General features: G+C 37.6%; 1 protein-coding gene across 32 annotated transcripts in view; it reads right to left on the bottom strand.

Moving 5' to 3' along the window:
- Positions 1-23,463, bottom strand: part of MAGI1 (membrane associated guanylate kinase, WW and PDZ domain containing 1) — a 678,789-nt gene that overhangs the window by 249,469 nt on the left and 405,857 nt on the right. For all 32 annotated transcript variants that reach the window (XM_054550292.2, XM_054550294.2, XM_024244055.3 and 29 more), the window contains 1 exon segment: positions 13,210-13,326. In XM_054550292.2, the coding sequence (XP_054406267.2) occupies positions 13,210-13,326 (117 nt within the window).

The following is a 23,463-nucleotide window of genomic DNA, read 5'->3' as shown; positions in this document are numbered from 1 at the left end:
GTGTTCAATATCATTCTACAACAGAAAAATGCAAATTAAGATCACCATGAGATACCACTGCACATCCAGCAAGATATGCAAAAATTTAAAAGACTCATAATACCAAATGTTGGTGAGGATGAGAAGCAACTGGAACTCTTACACGGTGTAGGTGTGAGTGCAAATTGGTATAACTACTTTGGAAACTATTTGGCAATATTTATTACAGCAGAACATATGACTACACTCTAATCCAGCAATTCTACTCCTAGAATTGTGCACATATGTCCATTGTATAACAATGCTCACAACAGTAGCTAAAAACTGGAAACAAATCAACAGAAGAATGGGTAAGCAGATCATGGTATATTCATACAATCAAAGACTACACAGCAATTAAAAAAATCAAACTACTGGTACATTCAAACTACATGGATGAATCTCAGAGAGTAATGTTAGCAAACAAAGTTAGAGCAGAAGAATACATACTTTATCATTCCATTTATATGAAATTCAAAGACAGACGAAAATAATCCAGGGTGATAGCATCAGAATCATGGTTACTTTTGGGAAGGAAGGGAAGCGTTCAATAAGAGGAGACACAAGGGAGCTGGTGAAATCCTCAGTGTTCAATATATTGACCTGGGTAATGGTTATATGGATGAGTGTGTGTGTGTGCACGTGTGTGTGTGAAAATTTATCAAACCATGCACTTAAGATTTTTATAACTTGCTATATTTATTTTATCTCTATCTCTCTCTCTCTTTTTTTTTTTCTAGAGATGGAGTCTTGCTCTGTCACCCATGGTGGAATGCAGTAGCCTGATTTTGGCTCACTGCAACCTCTGCCTCCCAGGTTCAAGCAGTTCTCCTGCCTCAGCCTCCCAACTAGCTGGGACTACAGGCACGTGCCACTATGCCCAGTTAATTTTTTGTATTTTTAGTAGAGATGGGGTTTTAGCATGTTGGTCAGGCTTGTCTTGAACTCCCGACCTCAAGCAATCCACCTGCCTCAGCCTCCCAAAGTGCTAGGATTACAGGCACGAGCCACTGCTATTTTTTTTTTTTTTTTTTTTTTTTTTTGAGAAAAGGTCTGGCTCTGTTGCCCACCCTGAAGTGCAGTGGCATGCTCATAGTTCACTGCAGCCTCGACCTCCTAGACTCAGGTGATCCTCCAACCTCAGCCTATTGAATTGCTAGAACTGTAGGTGTGCACCAACATACTTGGGTAATTTTCTGTAGAGATGGGATCTCCCAATGTTGCCCAGGCTGGTCTCAAACTCCTGGGCTCAAATGACCTGCCCACCTTGGCTTCCCAAAGTGCTGGGATTATAAGTGTGAGCCATCATGCCCTGATTCCTTCATTTTTTTTAAAGGGTCTCTGTTAGAACCCGCATATGACTAGCACAAGCAATTGTTCACAATCGTCGCATTCTACTCCCAGAATCTGGAATAAGAGAAAGAAATAGACCATTCTGAGGTAGAAGGAAAGGAAGGAAAGAGAGAAGGGGAAGGAACTGGAAGAAGAGAAGGGGAGAGGGAGAAAGGAAGGGAAAGAGACTTTGATGTGCCCGGACAGGCCAGACCCTTAAGTATATAATACAAATTCAGAACAAAACAGCAATTATTATTTCAACAAGATTTTTTTTTTTTACCTACTCCATGTTCCTTAGATATCTAACTGTTTCTTGATTTATAAATGATCCACTCAACAGTGAGCTAAGAAGTTACAAAATTCCCCTTACAGCATCCTTGACTCATGTGGATTGGAATGGGGTATCTAATTCTGAAGCAATGCATGAGACTGAATGCCCACCTTTCAATAGCTCACCTCTGGGAGAACTAGAATTGAACATCAAACAAAAAAGTTAATGAAACCTGTATTAGCCACAAACTTCTACCCACTGGGGAAAAAGCCATCTAGATTCCCAGAATTAGCTAGGGTCAGGTAGACAACACTGACAGAATTCGAACAGAATTTCAGTCCACCTGATGATTTCACATGATGTCTTATTTCCAAGTCATATTATACATTTAAAGAACACTTTAACTACAACTCAGGCAACATTGTTTTTCAAAATTCCACTGAAACAGATATATCTTTTTTTTTCCCAAGTCACTAATTAAGTGAACTTGAGACTGTGTAAAGCCATTTCGAGATGGAAATAAGGAATATGTATCCCTCAAGTTAACTGATGAAATCTAAGAATACAGAAACTGCAACTCCAATAATTCTGTAAGGTCTGTTTGTAATCTTATCCTATGAGACAGGAAAGGAGAAAAATGTCACGTTCATTTAGGTACATATATAGTATATAGTATATATATCAGTATATATATAGTATATATACAGGTATATATATAGTATATAGTATATATACAGGTATATATATAGTATATAGTATATATATACTATATAGTATATCTACAGGTACATATAGTATATAGTATATATACAGTAGACAGTATATACTATATAGTATATATACACTATAGAGTAGATAGTATATATAGTAGATAGTAGATAGTATATACTATATAGTATATATACACTATATAGTAGATAGTATATATACTATATACATATATACATACATATAGTGTATATATAGTATATATACTATATATATAATATAGAGTATAGTATACTATATATAGTATAAATAGTATATAGTATATATACAGTATTCCATCTATGCTGTATATACATATATAGTATATACGTCAGTGTACTGTATATACAGTATATATAGTATACTCTTTATACTGTATATACAGTATATATAGTATACTGTATATACTGTATATATACTATACACACATGTATACACACATATATACTATATATGTATATACAGCAGAAAGAATACTGTATATATACTATATACTGTATATACACATATATGACACTATATATACTATACTAGTATATACAGTGTATATATACTAGTACTATATATACTATACTAGTATAGTATAGTATATATAGTGTCATATATGTGTATATACAGTATATAGTATATGTTTATATACTGTATGTGTATACATACATAGTATATATACACATATATAGTCTGAGGAAAGAACAGTGGTGGTTATTAGCGGGGGTTCTTGTAACCAACCTGACTGAGCTGCAGTCCTATTTGATAATTGTAAGCCAAGCCACTTAACTTTATTAGCCTCAGTTTCCTCATCAGTGAAGATACTAATAGTAATTACTTCCTTTACAAGATTTCTACAAGTATTCAATGGGAAACTATAATGAAAACACTTAGATTCTTGTTTTAATATGTGCACAATATCTTTCAGGCTAGTCTCTCTATACTTTAATGAACACAATCTATCAAGGTAGTAACAAAATCTCAATTCTAGGCTAAAAACACTGATATAAGTAAGGAGGAAGAGAGACGAAAACATAACATTCACATATAATCCCCTTTCTCCCAAACTATAATTGTTTGATTATTTTTTATTTTTTGGTATAGGTTGATTTTCCTTTTATAGAAAATATCAAATTTTCAGAACAGTACAAGAATAAGAATAGTACAAATAACACCATACACACTTTACTCAGACTTGCTGGTTATTAACGTTTTAACCTACCAGCTTGTCATTTGTCCTCTCTCTCCCTCCTCCCATACATAATGTATTTTTAACCATTTTTAATGCTTTGTAGCCATTTGAGCATAAGTTGTATCATTCACCATGGCCGTTTACCCCTAAATACATTAGCATGTATTTCCTAAATATAGTGATGTGTTATTGGTTAATTTTAAATGCAACAGAAAAATATGTCATTGATCATTTTAAAAGTCTACTTTATTCATATTGTAGTGAAAATAACACAATTGACATTTTCTTGTTTAAATTTTGGGCAGTTCATTCCCCAACACAAACTAGGTAGGGCAATGAGAACACAATTGGTGAAATTTCCTTACTTGGAGCACAGAAGAAATACACACAATCCACTATAGAAGCCAGAAATTTTACTTACGTTTATTGAACACATTTGATACAAGGAAATTTTTAAAAATATATTATTTCTCATTCTCTTGACTCAAATGATTCTTGGGAAACTAAAATATCCTTTCCTCAAAATAAATAATACATGGTAAGGATACTGTGAAAACTTTCATGTGCCTTCATAAATCGTCATGGAAATTGCTTTATAATTGCAACAAATCTTGATGAAAAATGTCAGCTAAAATTATAAAGCAATTAAATAAATTAACATGACTGCCAAATAGATATATTAGTATCCTACACTCAGCCAAATACTAATCCATATGTTATTAGGAGGAGACTCTTTTTTAAAATTTAATATGTTAATTTAAAAAAATGGTCTTTAAGGTGATGGCAGGCAGAAAAATAAACCAAGAGCTTGGACTCTGGAGGTGGTTAGAACTAGGTTTGAATCTGAGTTCCATCATTATTAAACTGTGCCTCCCTGGAGATGCCACTACCTAAGCTCTCCACACCTCAAATGCTGCACTCATACTACAGAATACAGAATACAGGACTGATAACACTATGCCCTGCAGGGTTCAGAGATGGCTAACAAAGCTTGTAAATCACTTAGCACAGTGCCTGGTGCATACAGTAAGTGCTCGATTAATGATAGATGTTATTATTAAGTGGTGAGGTCTGATCTAACATGGTTTCACAAGAAGATTATAAATTACCACAACTCTAATTAAATTTAATCTAAAACTCCCATGGCTTTCCCTTTTTCTACATCCCTGAGAACCTTAGAATAAAGAACACCAGCCAAACCATGTTTATTTGAATCTATTAACAGACACATATAAATCAAGTCCAGTGTTATGAGCTTTTACGTTTGTAATTTTTTTCCCATTTTTTCTCCAATAGGACTCTATCCACTCAGCAACTATACAATGGCAATTAGGGTTAACAACGTATAATAACAAATACAAAGAAACAGAACATTGGGGAATTAGCTGATGCTGGGAAAAGGCAAAAAATGTGCTGTTTCAAGCATGCCTATTATTGGCTAAATCATCCAATTATTAATCTTCACTATATTCTTGCCTGGCATCTAGTGTTGGGTTGCTACTCAGCAAATGCTGGAAAGTCAGTTTTTTAAAACTTAGCTTGTTTTAAAGAAAAAAAAGAATCTTCATATAAATAAGGCCTCAAAGCCTAAAGAGAAACTGAAAAGAGTGTTTGGGAAGTCATGCTAGAATGGGAAGGGAAAAGGGTAAGGAAGAAGGATCAGTCTTAACAGAGGGCCTACAAAGTATCAAGCTCATGGCTGGGTGCATCCATACTTCTTCTAAACATCAGGAAAGATAATGAGGAAACTGAGTCACAGGAAGCATGAGTAACCTGCCCAAGCCAACAAAACTGGTTAAGTGGTAGAGCCTGCCAGACTCTCAGGTCCACCACACCCGAAAGCCCATCACATCTGAATGTTCTAGACTCAACAAGACAAGTGCTAATGACACACAGGGGCAGGGCATGAGTCCAGGTGTACTATGCTGAATGGGCTCTGAAAGGTGGCCTGAAGGTGCTGGAAGGGCCTTTCCAGTGGTTCTCTTTTCCATTACATACACCATTGTGCTAAAGTAAACGAATAGTACAAATGGCTGTAAAATGCAGTGGTTTAAGATAATAACTTTGGGGTCTATCAGACTGAAATCAAACTCAGCTCTGTAAGTGTATGCACTTGAGCCTCTATAAATCTCATTTTGTTCATTGGAAAATTGATATAATAATAGCTTACACTTCAAAAGGTTCAGAGGATCAAATGAAATAATGTAGGTAATGTGTTTAACAGAGTTCCTGACACATTGGGCATACTCAATAAACACAACTTGTTTTTTTTAAAAAAGGTATCAATATTTAAATTAGAAAGCATGGTGTCAGATGAGTTACTCAGCCTCTCTGCTCCTGCTTTACCTCATATGTAATGACAGTGACAACTACCACTAGCATCATGGTACAACTAACCAAACAATATTTGTAAAGTACGTAGGCTCTCTATTGACAAAGAGTGATGAATGCCAGCTGTCCTGTCTAGTGCAGAATTTAGAATTTCAGAGCCAATCTTAAAGCTTTAAAAAAAAAATGGCTCTAGATAAGCTGTAAGGAGAAGGACTGATAAAATACATAAGATCAAAAACAGAAATAAAAAAGAGCCAGGCATGGTGGCATGTGTCTGTAGTCCCAGCTACTCTGGAGGCTGAGGTGGGAGGATCACTTGAGCTCAGGAGTTGGAGGCTGCACTGAGCTATGATCATGCCACTGTACTCCAGCCTGGGAGACAGAGTGAAACTGTGTCTCAAAAAAAAAAAAAAAGAAAGACAGAAAGAGAAAAAGCAAGCAAGAAAAAGGTAAGTAAGGTGGAGTATCAATAGAAGTAACTGACATGGACTAGAATAAACAAAGCCTTGTAATAAATGGCATAATCCACCAATCACAATGTCAGTTTTATTACTGACAAAAGCTACAATGGAGAAAATGGCTTTAGATCTTTGTTAACAAGGGGATTGTTAATAAATCACCCCCAAAATTACACTTACCAAACCCATTCCCCAGCAAATCTCAAAACCACTGTCTTCCCCATGAGACCCACCCAAAGAAGATTTCCAGCAGGGATGGACAGTGAATGCACGCTTCCCTGGGATCAGACAGAGCCCCCAAGAGAACAGGAATTGTCACGGTCAGGAATGTCCAGGTCCTTCTCATAAACTCACTAACAGGAAAACTCACTTCTCCCCTAGCAAGAGGTAAATATAGATTCCACGCTTCAATGCTCCTGAAGGGGCACTGTAGAAATGCAAAGTGGTTTTCTGCTCTGAGTTGTCACAAATACAGGGGATGCTGCTGGTATTTATGAGGAGGGTTCCAGGGATGCTCCAAGTTCCTCAATGAATAAAACTCTAGAATAATAAAGAACCTTCCTGCTTCCCTCACCACCTTCCAGTGCTCCATCGGAGAGTCCCATGGATAAAAATGTGTTTACACTTATCTGAGCCCATACTCTAGCTCCAAATCACGTCTAAACAAAAAGTATTGTTATCTAATCTCATGATTTTTTAATTTGGCACAAAACTCCTTGCCTGGACTATTACCTTACTTTGTGAAACATAAATCATAGCTCACCTTATACATGGTGAAATAGGAAACCATGTACAAGCAGTGCAGTGATATCCTTGACACAGTAACACCCTTGACATGGGCAATCTTGTGTTTAAAGTGATTTCTATGTACATAGTTTGTACTATACATTATGAGGAGTATAAAAACAAATCAAAAGCGTAAGAATTTGATTACCCATAAATGTCCTCTGTTGGAACATCCTCTTACACAGGATAATTTGGACAGAACCACATTTAAAGTCACAAATATATGATGGACAAGGGAACCTCATACCACATTAAGAAACATTCACTTCTTTGTTCTAATGCTTGTCTTCTTAAAGGAAGCCCAATAGCAAACCAATGCACAACAAATAAGTTTCAATGGAGAAGGACAGGTGTAAGCAGTCAAGGGGTGGGTCAGTAGGTGGGAGGAGTCCCCGTATCACAGACAAGCCAAGGGCACATGGGAAAATACAGTCATGATGGGTAGAAGAGAAGGGGAGAAAAAGAGTAGAAAGCTGATCAAGATAAATGTTGTTTACATTATACGCAACAAACATCTGTGGTTAAATAGAAAAGAGATAGAGTCGAAGAGTTCAGATCCTTAAGAGTTTGTGTCCTTTAGATGAAGCCAAAGTTAGAGATGACATGATAGAGAAAGAGAAAGGGACAGAGAGAAATATCATGACAGAGGTATGCAAAAGCTGGAGACCTATTGCTATTGTTACTAGTCATAGTTTTGCCACAGGCTAGGCTTTGTAAAGGCTAAAGCAATCCTTTTAGACAGCCCTTCGTTTAGATAGAGGACAAGGGCAGAGAAACAGCAATAGACAGAAAGTTTCCAGTGACCTTTATCTCTTTATCTGATCAGTCCTATGATGCTTGCAGAACTCTCTTGTTCATGAGTTATGACCGGAAGCATTCCACCAGTGTCCAACACAACCTGAACACAGGTATGCGCATTCCAGGAGACAAACTATTTTCCAACATCCAGTTCTTTATCCTGGACACTTGCTGACAAATAGGTCTGGTTCATGTTATCAGCTCTAATTGTCAAAGATCACAGGAAAAGTGGTTGATTTTAGGCAAGCCATCCTGGAAACAACTATGTTTAACAGAAAACTGTAAGTTCAAATAGAACTAATAGTAATTTATGGCCCCATTTAAAATAATAGGCAATGATAGCAGATGCTAAAATGCCCTTTTGAATATGGCTATTGTATAAAGACCAGTATCACCTATGTTTACCACATCAAATTTAAATTGCCTTGTAGATCAAACACATGTAATCCCTCTGTAAAGTCCTTTAAGTCAATGATCAATACCTCTTAGACCGATTACAATGGTCTCAGTATTGGGAAGAGCCTTGATGAACAAAGTGTTAAGCTGCAGAACAAAACTGACTTATCCTTTCCTCTTTTAGGCGACCTTTACTTGAAAAGAAAGATGACAGTTGAGTCCAGAAAAGTGAGGAGGAATGGGAGGGGCATTGTTCAGCATTACAGAGAACCAGCACTACTGGATGAGTTGTATCTCGTTTTGACAGCAGCAGTATCGTAAATGACAAGCCCTGTCAGGTAATGCATTTATCTTCATGGGAAAAGCGGCCATTCCAAAGCAAGAATCTCAGATGTTGTCACATCAGCTAGGACAAGAAGTCATAAAACAAGAAGGCTATCAATGCAGGAGGTATGGTGATATCTAGACTACAATTAGGAGGAGCTGTGAACGGGCACTCCAGCTCCAAGCTCATGGGAGCTTTGACATTTTTCTTGTGCGCTTCGATTATCAGCCAAGTAATTAGTGAAGTTCTTATCAGTCATCCACGACCCTTTTTGGGGTTCAAGACTCTGACCTTCCTTTTATTCTGAAAGCCTTATGGTCAAAGCAATTCTGCTGTTTTTCTCAAAGGCTAAGTAAGGAAGAAAAAAATAAAAGAAGAAAAAGAAAGAATATCTTTTTCCATTTCTTCATTTGTTCATTCGTTCAACAAATACTTATCCTATAGTCCAGGCACTAAGCTAGGAGTGGCCTGGTCACTCAGTTAGATATGCTGCCTGACTCATGAAAGTTAGAATCGAATTAGGACAGGCAGGCACGCAGCAGGCACTACAATCCGGCACAAAACAGGCACGAAGGAGGTCACAGAATGCAGCTTGGGGAGTAGGGGGAGAGGGCAACAGGCCCAATCTGCAGAAGCAATGGAGGACTTCGTGGAGGAAGTGGCATCTGGCTAAAACTTAAAAAGAAGACTGTGAACTGGTCAGATAGATAGGCAGCAAAATAGGAAAAAATAATATGTACCCATTTATAAGAAGACACAAAGTGTGTTTGGAACATGAAGTTTGTAGGGTTGAAGCGCAGAGTGGGAGGGGTTGGGAATGTGACCAAAACTGGAGGGCGAGAAAGAGAAATATTAGCCAGCTGGTTCTGAGGAATGAGAGAAGTAGGCATGTTTACAAGCATTGCAAACCCACTTATTGTGGTTTTCCATAGATACACAAAGAAAAGATCTAATGGAAAATAAGATAAACTTAGATATGCTAAGAAAATCATGTAATGATTTTTTTGAATCTGAATAATCATTATTAAAATTATATTGTACAACCAGTGAATTACTTGAACATCAGAGAGAATATACTTATTTTTAAGGTATTGTGCCTTCCATTGCTCCCAAATCCAAGACATAAAACGTCATTATTTTAAGCAACTAGAGCTCTAAATTCAGCCATCAGAAACATTTTTTGTTCTTTTACTCTCAATAGTCTGTTTGTATATTACTCTAATCAGGCTATTACTAATAACACCCAACTTGAGAGTTACAGAGAACTGGTTTAACCCTGACCATGCTACTTGCTGTGTGACCTTAAGCAAACTATTAACCTCTCTGAGCCTCTGTTTCCTTTAATAAGACTCACCTTATAGGATTGCTATGTGTATCTGATAAGACAGTAGTTGAGTGAGTACTACTATTTCCATTTTACTGAAGAGTCAACGAGATTCAGAGAGGTTATGTGACTTGTGCCAGGCCACACAGCCAGCAGAGCAGCCCTCAGACTTCACAACAGGCCCCTGAACTCATTCTGCATCTGCATCTCTTTTCTGTTGGGGTTTTTCTAGTGGTATTTTCAATGGTAAATATAATTAAATTTCAACTAACATGCCCTTTCTTCTTACTGTAGAAATAATAAAAGTTCTTGAATAAAGGGAAAATAAAAGGGGAGTGGAGAATAATAACAACCATAACAAAAATAGCACTGGATGAACACTTTAAATGGGTAAATTGTATGGTATGTGAATTATATTTCAACAACACTGTTACAAATTTTAAAAAGTAAAATAGCAGCAGATGAGGAATGAGTAATATGGCATTTCAAATGGTACAATTTTGAGAAAGTTCAATTTTGTTGCTTCATCTTTTGGCCAGTAAAACAGGGGTGCTATTACCTGCATTTCCTTTGCCAGAGAATTAAGATAAACTAAGCCGTAAGTGGTAAAGTGTGCTATGATGCACATACAGCTCCACTACATTATGGCAATGCTAAAAATAACCTGAGAATGAAGGAGCTTTATTTCTTCATTTCCAATGACCCATGAGCCTCCTAAAATGTATAGGGAAAGATGTCTACCCCCACCGCAAGCACCTGTTCATGAGGTCATCTCTTCTCAAAATACCGAAGTCACTGAAATGTCAGTGGCAGGAAGTTCTGGAATATACAGATTACACGAGCCCATTTCCCTGCAGCACAGTTACATCATCATCAAGAGAATCCATTCCCCAAATCCACGGCTTCCTAATCCATTAGCACAACAGGCTGATGGAGAGCTTGGCTTTCTCAGTCACATGGGCCATAGAATCAAAATAAACACAAATGTGGCCAGAGTAACATAAGTCGAAAGAATCCCAAGTAAGTCCCAGTCTACTCATATTCAAAGGCACACACACTCCACCAGACTCCAAAACAGACCTCTTCTGAATTTCCTTCCCATTTTATGAAGGAAGTGTAAAATGAATTGTTACCTGTTTTCTCTTTTAGTAGGAACACCATTTCTGCTCTCCAAATTCCTGATTTACTGGTTTCACAGCCATAAAACGTCAATGCCAATGGGCTTTATACAAGCAAAAACAAACATGATTTTTCCACTGTTTCTAAAAGACAGAGTTCGTTTTTGCCCCAATTCCTACATAGTGGTAAGCTTAAAATCAAGCCATTTAGCTCACAGTCAGGTCCAATAAATCAGTGGAAAAAATAAATGAGAAAGCATGCCAAAATGTAACCATGGTAACACCACAGATGCATCAAGAAATGGTGTGCTCATTTGCTTCATCCCCATTTCTTAAATTGGAATCTAAGTAGGGGAAAAATTACACAGAGAACAATCATGATTCTGCAATTACTGATTTCTGCAAAATTGTATTCAACCTGCTGTACTACAACTTCAGAGGCAGCTACAGGGCAGCTATGAAAACAGCCCCAGATGACATAAGAGTTAAAAAGACCAGATCTGCCACTTACTGACCCTCCCTGTGACTTTGTTTCTTCATCTGTAAAATGGGTGTTAAAGACCCCCAACTTCAAAGGGTTACTATAGGAGGAATCCCTGACAGTGCAGAAGAGGCAGGGCAATGGTGAACTCAGGAGACTCGAAGCCCTGATCACCTTTGGCTTTGATTTTATTAGCTTCCTCATTGCCTCAGTTTCTTGATTTGTAAAAATAGAATGATAATCCCTGCACTACCTATGTGATTAGCATTAGGAATTAATTATTATTAAGCCAAAATATAAGAAATTACTACAAGGTTATTACTAGGACTACAGTTTATAACTTCAATGCTAAAAGACTAAAAGAACTGAGGACCACAAGTTCACATTAACACATCATCACAACCTCCTCTCTGTCAAATGCAGCTTAGCCACTCCATGGACAGAGTCAACCTTGGGGCCCTGTCCCAAGTTACTTGTAACAAACCTCTTCTTCTCTCAGAGCCTCTGTTTTACTAATGAGTAAAATGGAGAGCCAGGGACTATTCTAGAATCTGATCTATGGAGGTTATCATCTAGAACTATAGTCTAAGTCCTTTAAAATCTACAGAATGCCTTAGATTAGTTCTGCTTATTCTTTTACAGTAGTATCAGAAAACATTAGCACCCTAGCATATCATTTGCAAGTTTTTTTTTAAAGAAAACCATTTATAGCAAACAAATCATAGAAATAAACATGATACCTTGAACATTAAATTATTCTTCCTTTCTTTTGCTGGTTCAAAAAATGATATGTCTAAGAAAATAAATTCCAAACTTTGAAGGACTGGGTGACAGAGAGGAGAAAAGAAACTTCTAAGTAATAAAACCAGAATCATTCTTCCCTTGTATTTTAAAAGAAATTAAACAACCAGGAACACAGTGTGCCACAGTACAGTGATATTTCACTACAACGGAGCTGCCAATTTATCCACCATAGATAGACAGACAGACAGGCTGCCTTTCTTTACAGACACTCTGCTTTCAGCATTCCTATGTTCTGTGTCTTGTTTTTTCAGATTTGGTGTAATCTAATGGTTTGGGGGTTTGGATTTTTTATCTGTGGAAATCATTTCTTTCAACAAAATTATACATAAAATCCTGACTTATGAATCTGATGAACTTGGCCAAAAGGAGAACCCTAGGAAGGAAGACAGAGCCCACTGGGGTATTCCCTTCACTGGGGGTCTCCACAAAGGTCAGTCCGAAGGCCGCTGGCCAGGTCTACTCCATTTATAACGGCAAACATTAACATTTCTGGAGGCTTACAGCACACCATTACCTTACAAAATGCCTTCTGTACCTGATCGCATTGACTCCTCACTGCAGTTCCGTGAAGCTAGTATTACTGACATGTCCTTTCCACTAACGTGAAAAGTGGGCCTTACAAAGGGTAGATAAGTTGCCCCACATTGCAGAGCCATGACTGAAACCCAGGCACACCACGACACTGTGTTATTGAATTATGATTTGCTTGAGTTAAGGAGTCACTCAGTAGGCCAGCCACCAGGTGTTCCAGAACCAGTTGTTGAGATCTCCTTTCTCCTCTGGCCTTTTCATACACACACATACCCAGCAGTGAGATGCCAAAGTCTGGCTACTTACAAGGCACAGCATGGCGGTAAAGGTTATCTCTTATGGTCTGCTGGAGCTCATGATCAGGAGACCCCTTCTGGAACCGCTGATTGAGAAAATGTCGCAGGTCCTTGTTCAGCCTTCCTCCTGCAGGAAATACATAAAATAGACATACCACATCAACAACAGGGCCTCCTAGGAAAGGAGTAGCCAAGAACTGATTGCAAGAAAGCCACAGGATGCAATTCTAGCCTGCCACCCCTACTCATTAGGAGAATGTACTTTAGATTTTCCTCTGCAAGGGTAAAGTCAAGCAAGAATGTCATAAAGATAAAACAGCACTGGCAATGCATTAACTTGGAGATCCTATCTCACATAATACTAGAAGGCCAAAATATCGAAGTGTTTAACGTAGGCTATTACATTTAAATATGTGCCATGGACACTTGTAGACACTATTACTAGAAGCGTAAATTACTGAAACCTTAAAGAAGACAATCCAGCAATAACTGTCAAATCATAAAATGTTCTTTGACCAGGGATTCGAATGGCAGGAATTTACTCTACAGGTATACTTGTAATCTCTTCAAATTTCCATGAGCATTTACTATAGCTTTTTTTATTTTTTTTATTTTTATTTTTTGAAATGGAGTCTCACTCTGTCACCCAGGCTGGAGTGCAGTGGTGCGATCTCAGCTCCCAGGAACCTCCGCCTCACAGATTCAAGCGATTCTCCTGCCTCAGCTTCCTGAGTAGCTGGGGTTACAGGCACCTACCACCACACCTAGCTAATTTTTATATTTTTAGTAAAGACAGGGCGTCTCATTTAGTAAAGAACAGGGCTGTTCATGTAGAACAGGCTGGTCTCAAACTCTCGGCCTCAAGTGATCGCCCGCCTCGGCCTCCCAAAGTGTTGGGATTACAGGTGTGAGCCACTGCATCTGGCCCTACTATAGCTTTTTTTATGATGGTAAATAAATAAAAACAAAAACCTGGAAACAACCAAAAGGGAGCAATTAAAGCACAATTCACCCATATAACAACTACTTTGCATAAGTTAGATTTTCGTGGGTTGATATTGGGAGAAAATGTGTGGAACTGTGCATAATGTCTGATTCCTTTTCTGTAAAAATGAATTTGGGAAAGGAGAGACTGGGTAATAGGAGGAATCATATGAAAGTTTTAACAACAGTTTCATTTACAAAAAAGGACTTGAGCTGGGGATAAATAAGTAGACTTCACTCTTCATCACACAGACAGAGAGAGAGAGACATAGACATAGACATCTCCCTATCCTGTGTTGCTTTTCAAACACTACATGTATGTTGCTTTTTTGTTGTTGTTGTTGTTGTTGTTGTTATTGTTAAGCATAGTTATCTAAGTGAGTCTGTGTTTATTTCTTTGCAATTCTCTACACTTAAGAGAACAAAAGAAAAGCTAAAAATATTATATTATCACAAAAATGTGTCATAGAAAAGAGATACATTTTAAAAAATCATAATCACAAATTACAGTCTACAGGATCAACAGAAGGCTTGTAGATCAACCTAACTAGCATTCACTCTTAATGGAGAAAGATGCTTCAATGACAGCTAAAAATAACTAGGCTGAGACTGTCTTTCCATTTTTAGACAAGATACAAATTGGGTAAGAGCATTTTTAGCCTTAGAGAAACAATGCAGCAACCCAGGAGTCACGTGAGCTACAAAACTCATGTCTTCAAATGGTAACTTCCCTATGGTCAAAAAGAGTAAATCATGAGGATGACAGTGATGGTTAAGATGATAGTATTTCCTACCTAGGGCAGGAAACTACTGATCTTTACTTTAATATCATGTTCAATATAAGATTCCAGCTACACCTGCTCATTTTGAAACAGATAATAAAACCCAATTTGAGCTATTTTATTTGGTATTATATCCACTGTTTCAAGTGGCCAAAAGGAAAATACATATATTCAAACCAATCTTAGGTCATTCAATCATTCATCAAGTATTTACTGAATGAAGACACCCACATGCCACATGAACCCACCCCCCAAAAAAATCAGCACAAGGTTTGAACAGACAGTTCACAATAGAATATATGTGACTATTAAGCATATAAAAAGATGTTAGACATCATTAGTCATTAGAGGAAAAATAATAAAATCACAATGAGATCCCACTAAATAACTACTTGAATAACAAAAATTAAAAAGACTGAAAATATGAAGTGTTGGCAAGGTTGTAGGGAAACAGGAACTCAAATATACTGTTTAGCAGGCATAATGGTTCATCCTCTTAGGAAAACAATTTGTCAATATCTTAGAAAGTCATACCTTCAATAGCCAAGTGACCCAACAATTCCACCCTTATTTACATGAGAGAAATGAAAACAAGTCCACAAAAAAAATCTTGTAGATGAATCTTCACAGCAACTTTACTTACAAATAGCCAAAAATTGGAAACAACCCAAATGTCCATTGACAGGTGAATGAATAAGCAAACTGTGGTACAGTCAAGCAGTGGGGTGCTACATAGCAATTAAAAGAAACTACTAATGCATGCATTAATACTGATGAATCTCAAACACAGAATGTTGAGCAAAAGAAGTCAGACACAAAAGATAAAATATTGCATGATTTCATTCATATACAAAGTTTTGGGATGGACTAAAATATTTTGGAACGGACTAATTTATAGTGAGAGAAAACAGTTTAGTTGTTACAGAGAGCTGAAGGTAGGTAAAAACTGACTGCAAAGGGCATAAGGGAATAAAATCTATGGATCTATGGGTCTTCCCCACTGGAAATTGAGAAAACAGGGTGAAGGACTTCTATATGATTTATATACATGGAGGATTGTATACACGGGGCCTCTATATTATTTTTTATAATATCCTGTGAATATATATTTTTAACATCAGTTTTTAAAATGGGGAGCACAAGCGAAGATTCTGGAGGAGATGCCAATATAATATTTTCTTTTTTTAAGATGGAGTCTCATTCTGTTGCCCAGGCTTGTGTGCAGTGGCACAATCTCAGCTCACTGCAACCTCTGCCTCCCAGGCTCAAGCAATTTTCATGCCTCAGCCTTCCAAGTAGCAGGGATTACAGGCATCTTCCACCACGTGTAGCGAGTTTTCGTATTTATAGTAGAGATGGGGTTTTACCATGTTGGCCAGGCTGGTCTCGAACTCCTGCCCTCAAGTGATCTGCCCACCTTGGCGTCCCAAAGTGCTGGGATTACAACTGTGAGCCACCACTTATGGCCCCAATATAATATTCTTGATTGAGATTAATAACATTGGTTTATATATTTGTCAAAATTCACAGAACTGTATACATAAAACAAGTACGTTTTATTATATGTAAGCTATACCAATAAAATTGATTTCAAAAGTTTAAAATATATACAATGATTGGATGATTGGATGAGTACTGTGTGTGAGTCACACAGTTACGTAGTTCTCTCTTTAGAGAGTTGAAGTAAAGGAAAAAGAAAGTAAATCTAGGTAGTTAAGCCAGACATGCCTACTTCTGAATCCTGGCTCAACTGTTTATTAGCTGGTGAGTCTGAGCACAGGGCTTAATCTCTGAACCTTGCTTTCCTCAACTGTAACAATAGAACACTGATGTAATATTAGCTCTGTCACAAGATTGTTGTGAGGATTAAATGGGATGATATATTCAGACAGTGCCTGGCAAAAAGAAAACACTCAGTGAAAGAAGGAAATTATAATTATGATGTTGTTGAATGGACGATTGTTGAGGTGAGGGGGCAGAGAAAGAAAATCAGTCCAAACATGAACTCTTACTCTTTTTAAAAAAAAAATCCATGCAAACCAAATTTATTCTATTGGCTTAGAAATAGCCAGAAACAAAATATAGACCTACAGAGATCTGGATGAAAGGATATTTCTAGTGTTTCTAGAAGTGAATAAAAATCTACTTGTGCTAAAATAGCGTGGACCTATGTAAACTCATTAATAAACATTTAGTGTGTGGTTAATGTATTCCAGGCATTGTGCTGGAGCTGAAGTTCAGGAAATGAAATCAACTAGTAAGTCACTGATATGTGATCTCTCTACCTGCTAACTCCAGCTTGAGCTTTAAGGCACTCTAGAAATTGAGTAAAAAAATAATGTTTACCAGCAAAATTCCCATTGCCTGCAATGTAGGCAGTGGGAATGTAGGGTTTTAAATTTCTCTTAGGTGACAAGAGTTCTTAACATTAAAAAGACACTAACAGTCATAATTTGAGCCATGGCAAAGATGTCTATGATATCCAAAATGCTTAAATCAAAAGCAACATTCCAAAGGAGTTTTCAGATACAGTATCTTTTTATCACATATATAACAAAGATTTGTACATCCTTATGGATCATATGTGGTAACTATCAAGATAAACCAGGGGCATATAGATTAGAAACCATTTTACTTTTTTTATTTTTTTGGAGACAGAGTCTCATCCTATCACCCAGGCTGGAGTGCATTGGTGTGATCATGGCTCACAGTAGCCTCAACCTTTCAGGCTCAAGCAGTCCTCCAGCCTCAGCCTCCCAAGTAGCTGGGACTACAGGCATGCACCATTATGTCCAGCTATTTTTTAAATTTTTGTAGATACAGGTTCTTGCTATGTTGCCTAGGCTGGTCTTGAACTCCTGGGCTCAAGCAATCCTCCTGTCTCAGCCTACCAAACTGCTGGGACTACAAGTGTGAGCCACCATGCCTCACCTGGAAGGCATTCTTAAGTATAAGCTCTTGGTTTACACCTAAGCTTATATTCAAACTAGCCAAGGTAGCTAGGGTTTATGGTCATCAAACCAAAACTCCCCTCTACTGCAGATGTGCAAAAAGACAGAGTTTACTATGCTGCCAGTTAACATTTACTCTGAGTTCCATGACATTTGGACATGAAAAGCCTCAACCTTCACATTCGATTAAAAATACTGTACATTTTGGCATCTAATCTCAAATTAATTGCCAATTATTCAAGAGACATGTCTATAAATTGTCTACTAACTGTCAAGGGCAGTGAGCCAATAAAATAAGTTGGAAGACAGTTTGTCATAGCATCTTCACTTTCTTTGAAATTCAAGATTTGTTTTGTAAATAGAAAAGAGAACATAGGTCAGAAATATAGTCATGCACTGTATAGCAAAGTTCCAGTCAAAGCCATACATACCATGGGTCCAAAATCACAACACTGTATTTTTTCTGTACCTTCTCTATGTTTGCATATGTTTAGATACACAAATACTTACCATTGTGTTACAAATGCCTACAGTATTCAGGAAAGTAACATGCTGTGCAGATTGTAGCCTAGGAGCAAAGGGCTATACCATATAGCCTAGGTGTGTAGTAGGCTATACCAACTAGGTTTATGTAAGTGCACTCTATGATGTGTGCATGACTAAATCACCTAAGGCCACATTTCTTAGAACGTATTCCAGTCATTATGCAACACATGACTATATAGAGAGCTTTTTCCAAGAAAGGGGTTCAGAGCTTATCATAAGACAATTTCATATTTTAACTGAGGAAAATGGGGCTTAGATGCTCTCTTGATTTGCCATTATTTTATATTTCTGTATCTTTTTTTTTTTTTTCTGAGACGGAGTCTTGCTCTGTCCTCCAGGCTGGAGTTCAGTGGCGCGATCTCGGCTCACTGCAAGTTCTGCCTCCCGGGTTCACGCCAGGGACTGCCACCACGCCCAGCTAATTTTTGTATTTTTAGTAGAGATGGGGTTTCACCGCGTTAGCCAGGATGGTCTCGATCTCCTGACCTTGTGATCTGCCCATCTCGGCCTCCTAAAGTGCTAGGATTACAGGCTTGAGCCACTATGCCCAGCCATATTTCTGTATCTTATCTATATATCTGGAATTCTGTGTCTTTTAAATTTACAGCAATATAACTCTGCTTTTTTCACCCATATGAGTTTACAGAATGTTAATCATGTTTGATGGATGTAATTTTTCTTATTTTAAATGTTGTATAATATTCAATATTAAAATAAACCAAAATTTATTTATCCTTCATAGAAAATTAAGCTATTTCCAATATAAACAATGCTGCTATAAATGTCACCGTAATGCTTCCTTCCCCTAATTTTTTTTTAGCAAATGTGTGGGGTTATTCTCTCTAGATTATCTAAACCTGAAAATGGACATAGATATCTTCGACTTATCTTCACATTTCTGAATTCATCCCCAGAATGGTGGTACCAATTTGCCTTTCCATAAATAGTTTTGGCGGTCCTGTTTTCCCACACTTAGGCCAACATTTGCTATTGTCACTATCTTTCAGGTCCCCAAGACCACTCCTGATTGGATGATTCACTAGGAAGATTCAGAGGACTCGTTATATAGTTGTACTCATGGCTACGGTTTATTCCAGCAAAAAGATACAAAGTAAAATCAGCAAAGGAAAAAGCCTCACAGAACAAAGTCCAGAGAAAATCGGGTGTAAGTTTAAAAGTGTTGTCTCCAAATGGCATCACACGGGACGCACACACATTCCCCAAAGAACCCATATGAAAAGCTGCCCACCGGAGAAGCTCCTTAGACACCCAGGGCCCGGGAGTTGGTCATGTAAGCAGCCTTTGCCTGGCACAAAATAAATCTCCAGACTCTCGGAAAAAAAAAAGCATAAATGATAGCATTTGGGCACACAGTCTAGACATAGTGAGCCACTCTTACCGGTTATCAGAATAGAAGAAATTCCCTGAAATGCAAGTTCCCAGATGCCAGCCAAGGGCCACCTTAGCGTTCCATCCAGCTGCCACTAACTCTTTTCTGCACATTCCAACTTTAGAAATGTTTCCCAATCTACTAAAGATAAAATTATATCTTGGTGTTATATTAATTTATAATTACTGATTACAACTGAGAGTGAGCATTCTATTACAGTTTTTAAATTGTCTTTTATGTTTTCCTTTCTGTGACTTGCCTGTTCACATTTCTTATACGTTTTCCTATTAGATTATCTAGTTATTCTTGATAAAGAGATATTCTTATATATTCTGGATAGGGTTCCTTTAGCACTTATTTATGGTATAAATTTTGCTTGTCATTATCTAAACATGATATGATCCCCTAATATAACTAAGTTGTGTCGTTTCTCTTTTTCTCTCACCTGCGAACTCTTACCAGAAGCATCTTTTCAAGGCGATGGATGATGAGGGGACCCTGTTTGGACTGATCTCTATCTCCTAGGATAGAGATCTGAAAAGGAATGTTGCTCAGTAGAAAGAATCTTTGTGGTCAAGAAACCAGGTTTCCCGAGAGAACACTTTTGAGTCTTCTTAATGTATCCATCTGTGACCAAGAGGGCAGAATACAATTCCCTGTGTGTATTGCATGGGCTCCACAGCTACATCCACATCCAGAAGGTCGAAGAATGGTATTTCATTACAATTAGAACTGACACTTTAATACAGTTCAAATTTTCAATGCTAAGGAGAATCTGCATAAGGATTTTGAACTAATCACACTTTCAGGTGATTCTGCTTTAGCACACAATTTCTTCAAAAAAAATGATTATAGTTGTAGGAAAAGTCCATTTATTAGGGCAACAACAAATGGTTTGTACTGCAGTGGTGCTATTACAGCAAAAAAAAATCCATCAGTTCAGCACTTCAGTTTTATAAAGAATAGGATTTTTTAAACACAAAATTATAAATTGAAAAACAAATTAGCTTGTTTTATAGTCACTCAAACTTACAATCCAAAATTCATTTAAGTGAGCTTTATCTGAAAAGGATGTTTGCTACTTGTTTTTTCTAATATATTTTTCTATATTTTTTTCTTATTGTAAAAGCAATATAAATCACTGGAGAGTTACCCTTTAATGGGTGTGGAGTTTCACTTGCAGATGCTGAAAAAGTTCTAGAAATGGATGGCGGTGATAGATGTACAGCAATATAAATGTACTTAATGCTACAGAACCACACACTTAAGAAAGGGAAAAATGGTCAACTTTATGTTATATATATTTAACCACAATGAAAAAGCAATATGAATTAATCACAAGATTTTAAAAATACAAACGTACAACAAACAAAGTTAAAATCACCTGTTACTTCATTTACAGCACAATTAATATTTTGGTATGGTCTCCTCTGTATGCCTATGTACCTATAAACATACATGCACACTTATAATACATGTATACAATTGGGGAGTTTCATTCACTAATTCAACATGTATTTATTAAGTGCCTAGAGCTAAACACCCTGTGAGCCCTGAGGATGCAACAAGGACAACACAGATCCCCTGAGCAGCAGGGTACATGCCTGCTTTAGGAAGGATGAACAGACATGACCTTCAGGCAGAGACAATTGTTAAGGTGAGAACTAAAGGAGGATGAGAGGCTAGCTAGGTCTGCAAAGTGTTGGGGAAAGACTAGTCCAGGCAGAGTGAATGGCATATGCAAAAGTTTCGAAGTAGGAAAGAGGTTGGTATGCTAGAGAAACAGCAGGAAGCTCACACAGAGGGTGTCTCAGGTTGAGGTTAAAAAGAGAAGCACTAGCAGATAATGAAAAATGTGATATCTATACACCATGGAATACTACTCAGCCATAAAAAGGAACAAAATAATGTCTTTTGCAGCAACCTGGAGGCCATTATTCTAAGTGAAGCAATGGAAAACCAAATACCATATGTTCTCACTTATAAGTGGAAGCTAAGCTATGAGGATAAAAAGACACACAGAGTGATTTAATGGACTTTGGGGATGTGGGAGGGGAGATTGAGAGGGGGGTGAGGGATAAAAGACTACACACTGGGTGCCGTGTGCACTGCTCGGTGACATATGCACTCAAATCTCAGAATTCACCTCTAAAGAACTCATCCATGTAACTAAAAGCCACCTGTACCCCAAATATTATTGAAATTTTTAAAAAGAGAGAGAGAGAAGCAGTGGCCAGACAATTCTGTGCCTTGCAGGCCATGATAAAGAGCTTGCATTTTATTCTACGTGTGTAAGAATGCACTGAGAGGATTTGAGTCATAGAGGTAGAGGACGTGGTCTAAATATCAAGATTTCTTTTGCAGTTGTGTAGTGTGTATGTACATGCAGGGTCATGTGTAGAGGCGGAAGTCAGAAGAAACCAGTAGAGCTGATCACACAAGTCCTGAAGTGGCCTGGACCAAGGAAGTGTCTGGGAAGAAGGACAGGAAGGGACAGAGAAGAGACGTAATTTAAAACTAGAACTGATACGGTTTGGTGACATGATGGAGGAAGACACCACATGCAATGGAGTCAAAAAGGAATCCAATGTTTGTGCTTAACTAGTAATGAACAGCTTTGAGTGGAATACAGAGATCTATTAGGTATCTTTTAAGTGTAGGATGTGTGGGATCATGCCACATATATGGATTTATATCTACATTTTCTAACAAATAATTCATAAGCATTTGCAATACTAGTGTACAAAAATATAGTTTTAAGGGCTATGTAGTATTTTATCTCATCAGTTCATCACAACCTATTTAACCTATTACCAATTAGCAGGCATAAAAATTGTTTCTACTTTGATTATCCTCCTTGAACAAAATCTATCTGTGTACTTCTGATTATCTTCTTGAGATCTTTGAAGTGGAGATATTGAAACAAAAAGCACAAAAATGTTTAAGGCCCTTGATACAAATTCCCTCCAGAAAGATCATATTAGCTTTCCTTCTTCCAGCTTTATTTTAAATGGCTCTGAAGTAGGTACGTAAACTCATGGCAATATTATGAGTTTCATGGTAATAGACATTTGCGGCCAGATGCGGTGGCTCATGCCTGTAACCCCAGCACTTTGGGAGGCTGAGGCAGGTGGATCACGTGAGGTCACATGAGGTCAGCAGTTCGAGACCAGCCTGGCCAACACGGTGAAACCCCACCTCTACCAAAAATACAAAAAATTAGACGGGCGTGGTAGCAGGCACCTGTAATCTCAGCTACTTGGGAGACTAAGGCAGGAGAATTGCTTGAACCCAGGAGGCAGAGGTTGCAGTGAGCCCAGATCATGCCACTGCACTCCAGCCGGGGCAACAGAAGGAGACTCCGTCTCAAAAAAAAAAAAAAAAACAGACATTTGCATGTCTTTCTTTAAAACAACTATTATACATAATGCTGTAATAAAAAACTTTAAACATAAAATTTGCTGAAATTACCTAGAAGTAGAATTACTAGATTGATGAGTATGAATATTATTTTAAAGGTTCTTGATAAATACTCACAAAATGCTTCACCTAAAGATAATGGCAGTTTCTACCAAATCTGGAAGAAATTCAGCATCACTCAACTGACAATT

Source organism: Pongo abelii, chromosome 2 (assembly GCF_028885655.2).
Source record: "Pongo abelii isolate AG06213 chromosome 2, NHGRI_mPonAbe1-v2.0_pri, whole genome shotgun sequence".
NCBI classification, from domain to species: domain Eukaryota; kingdom Metazoa; phylum Chordata; class Mammalia; order Primates; family Hominidae; genus Pongo; species Pongo abelii.
The sequence above is the reverse complement of the archived record's forward strand: the minus strand, read 5'-3'. Positions and strand labels throughout refer to the sequence as shown.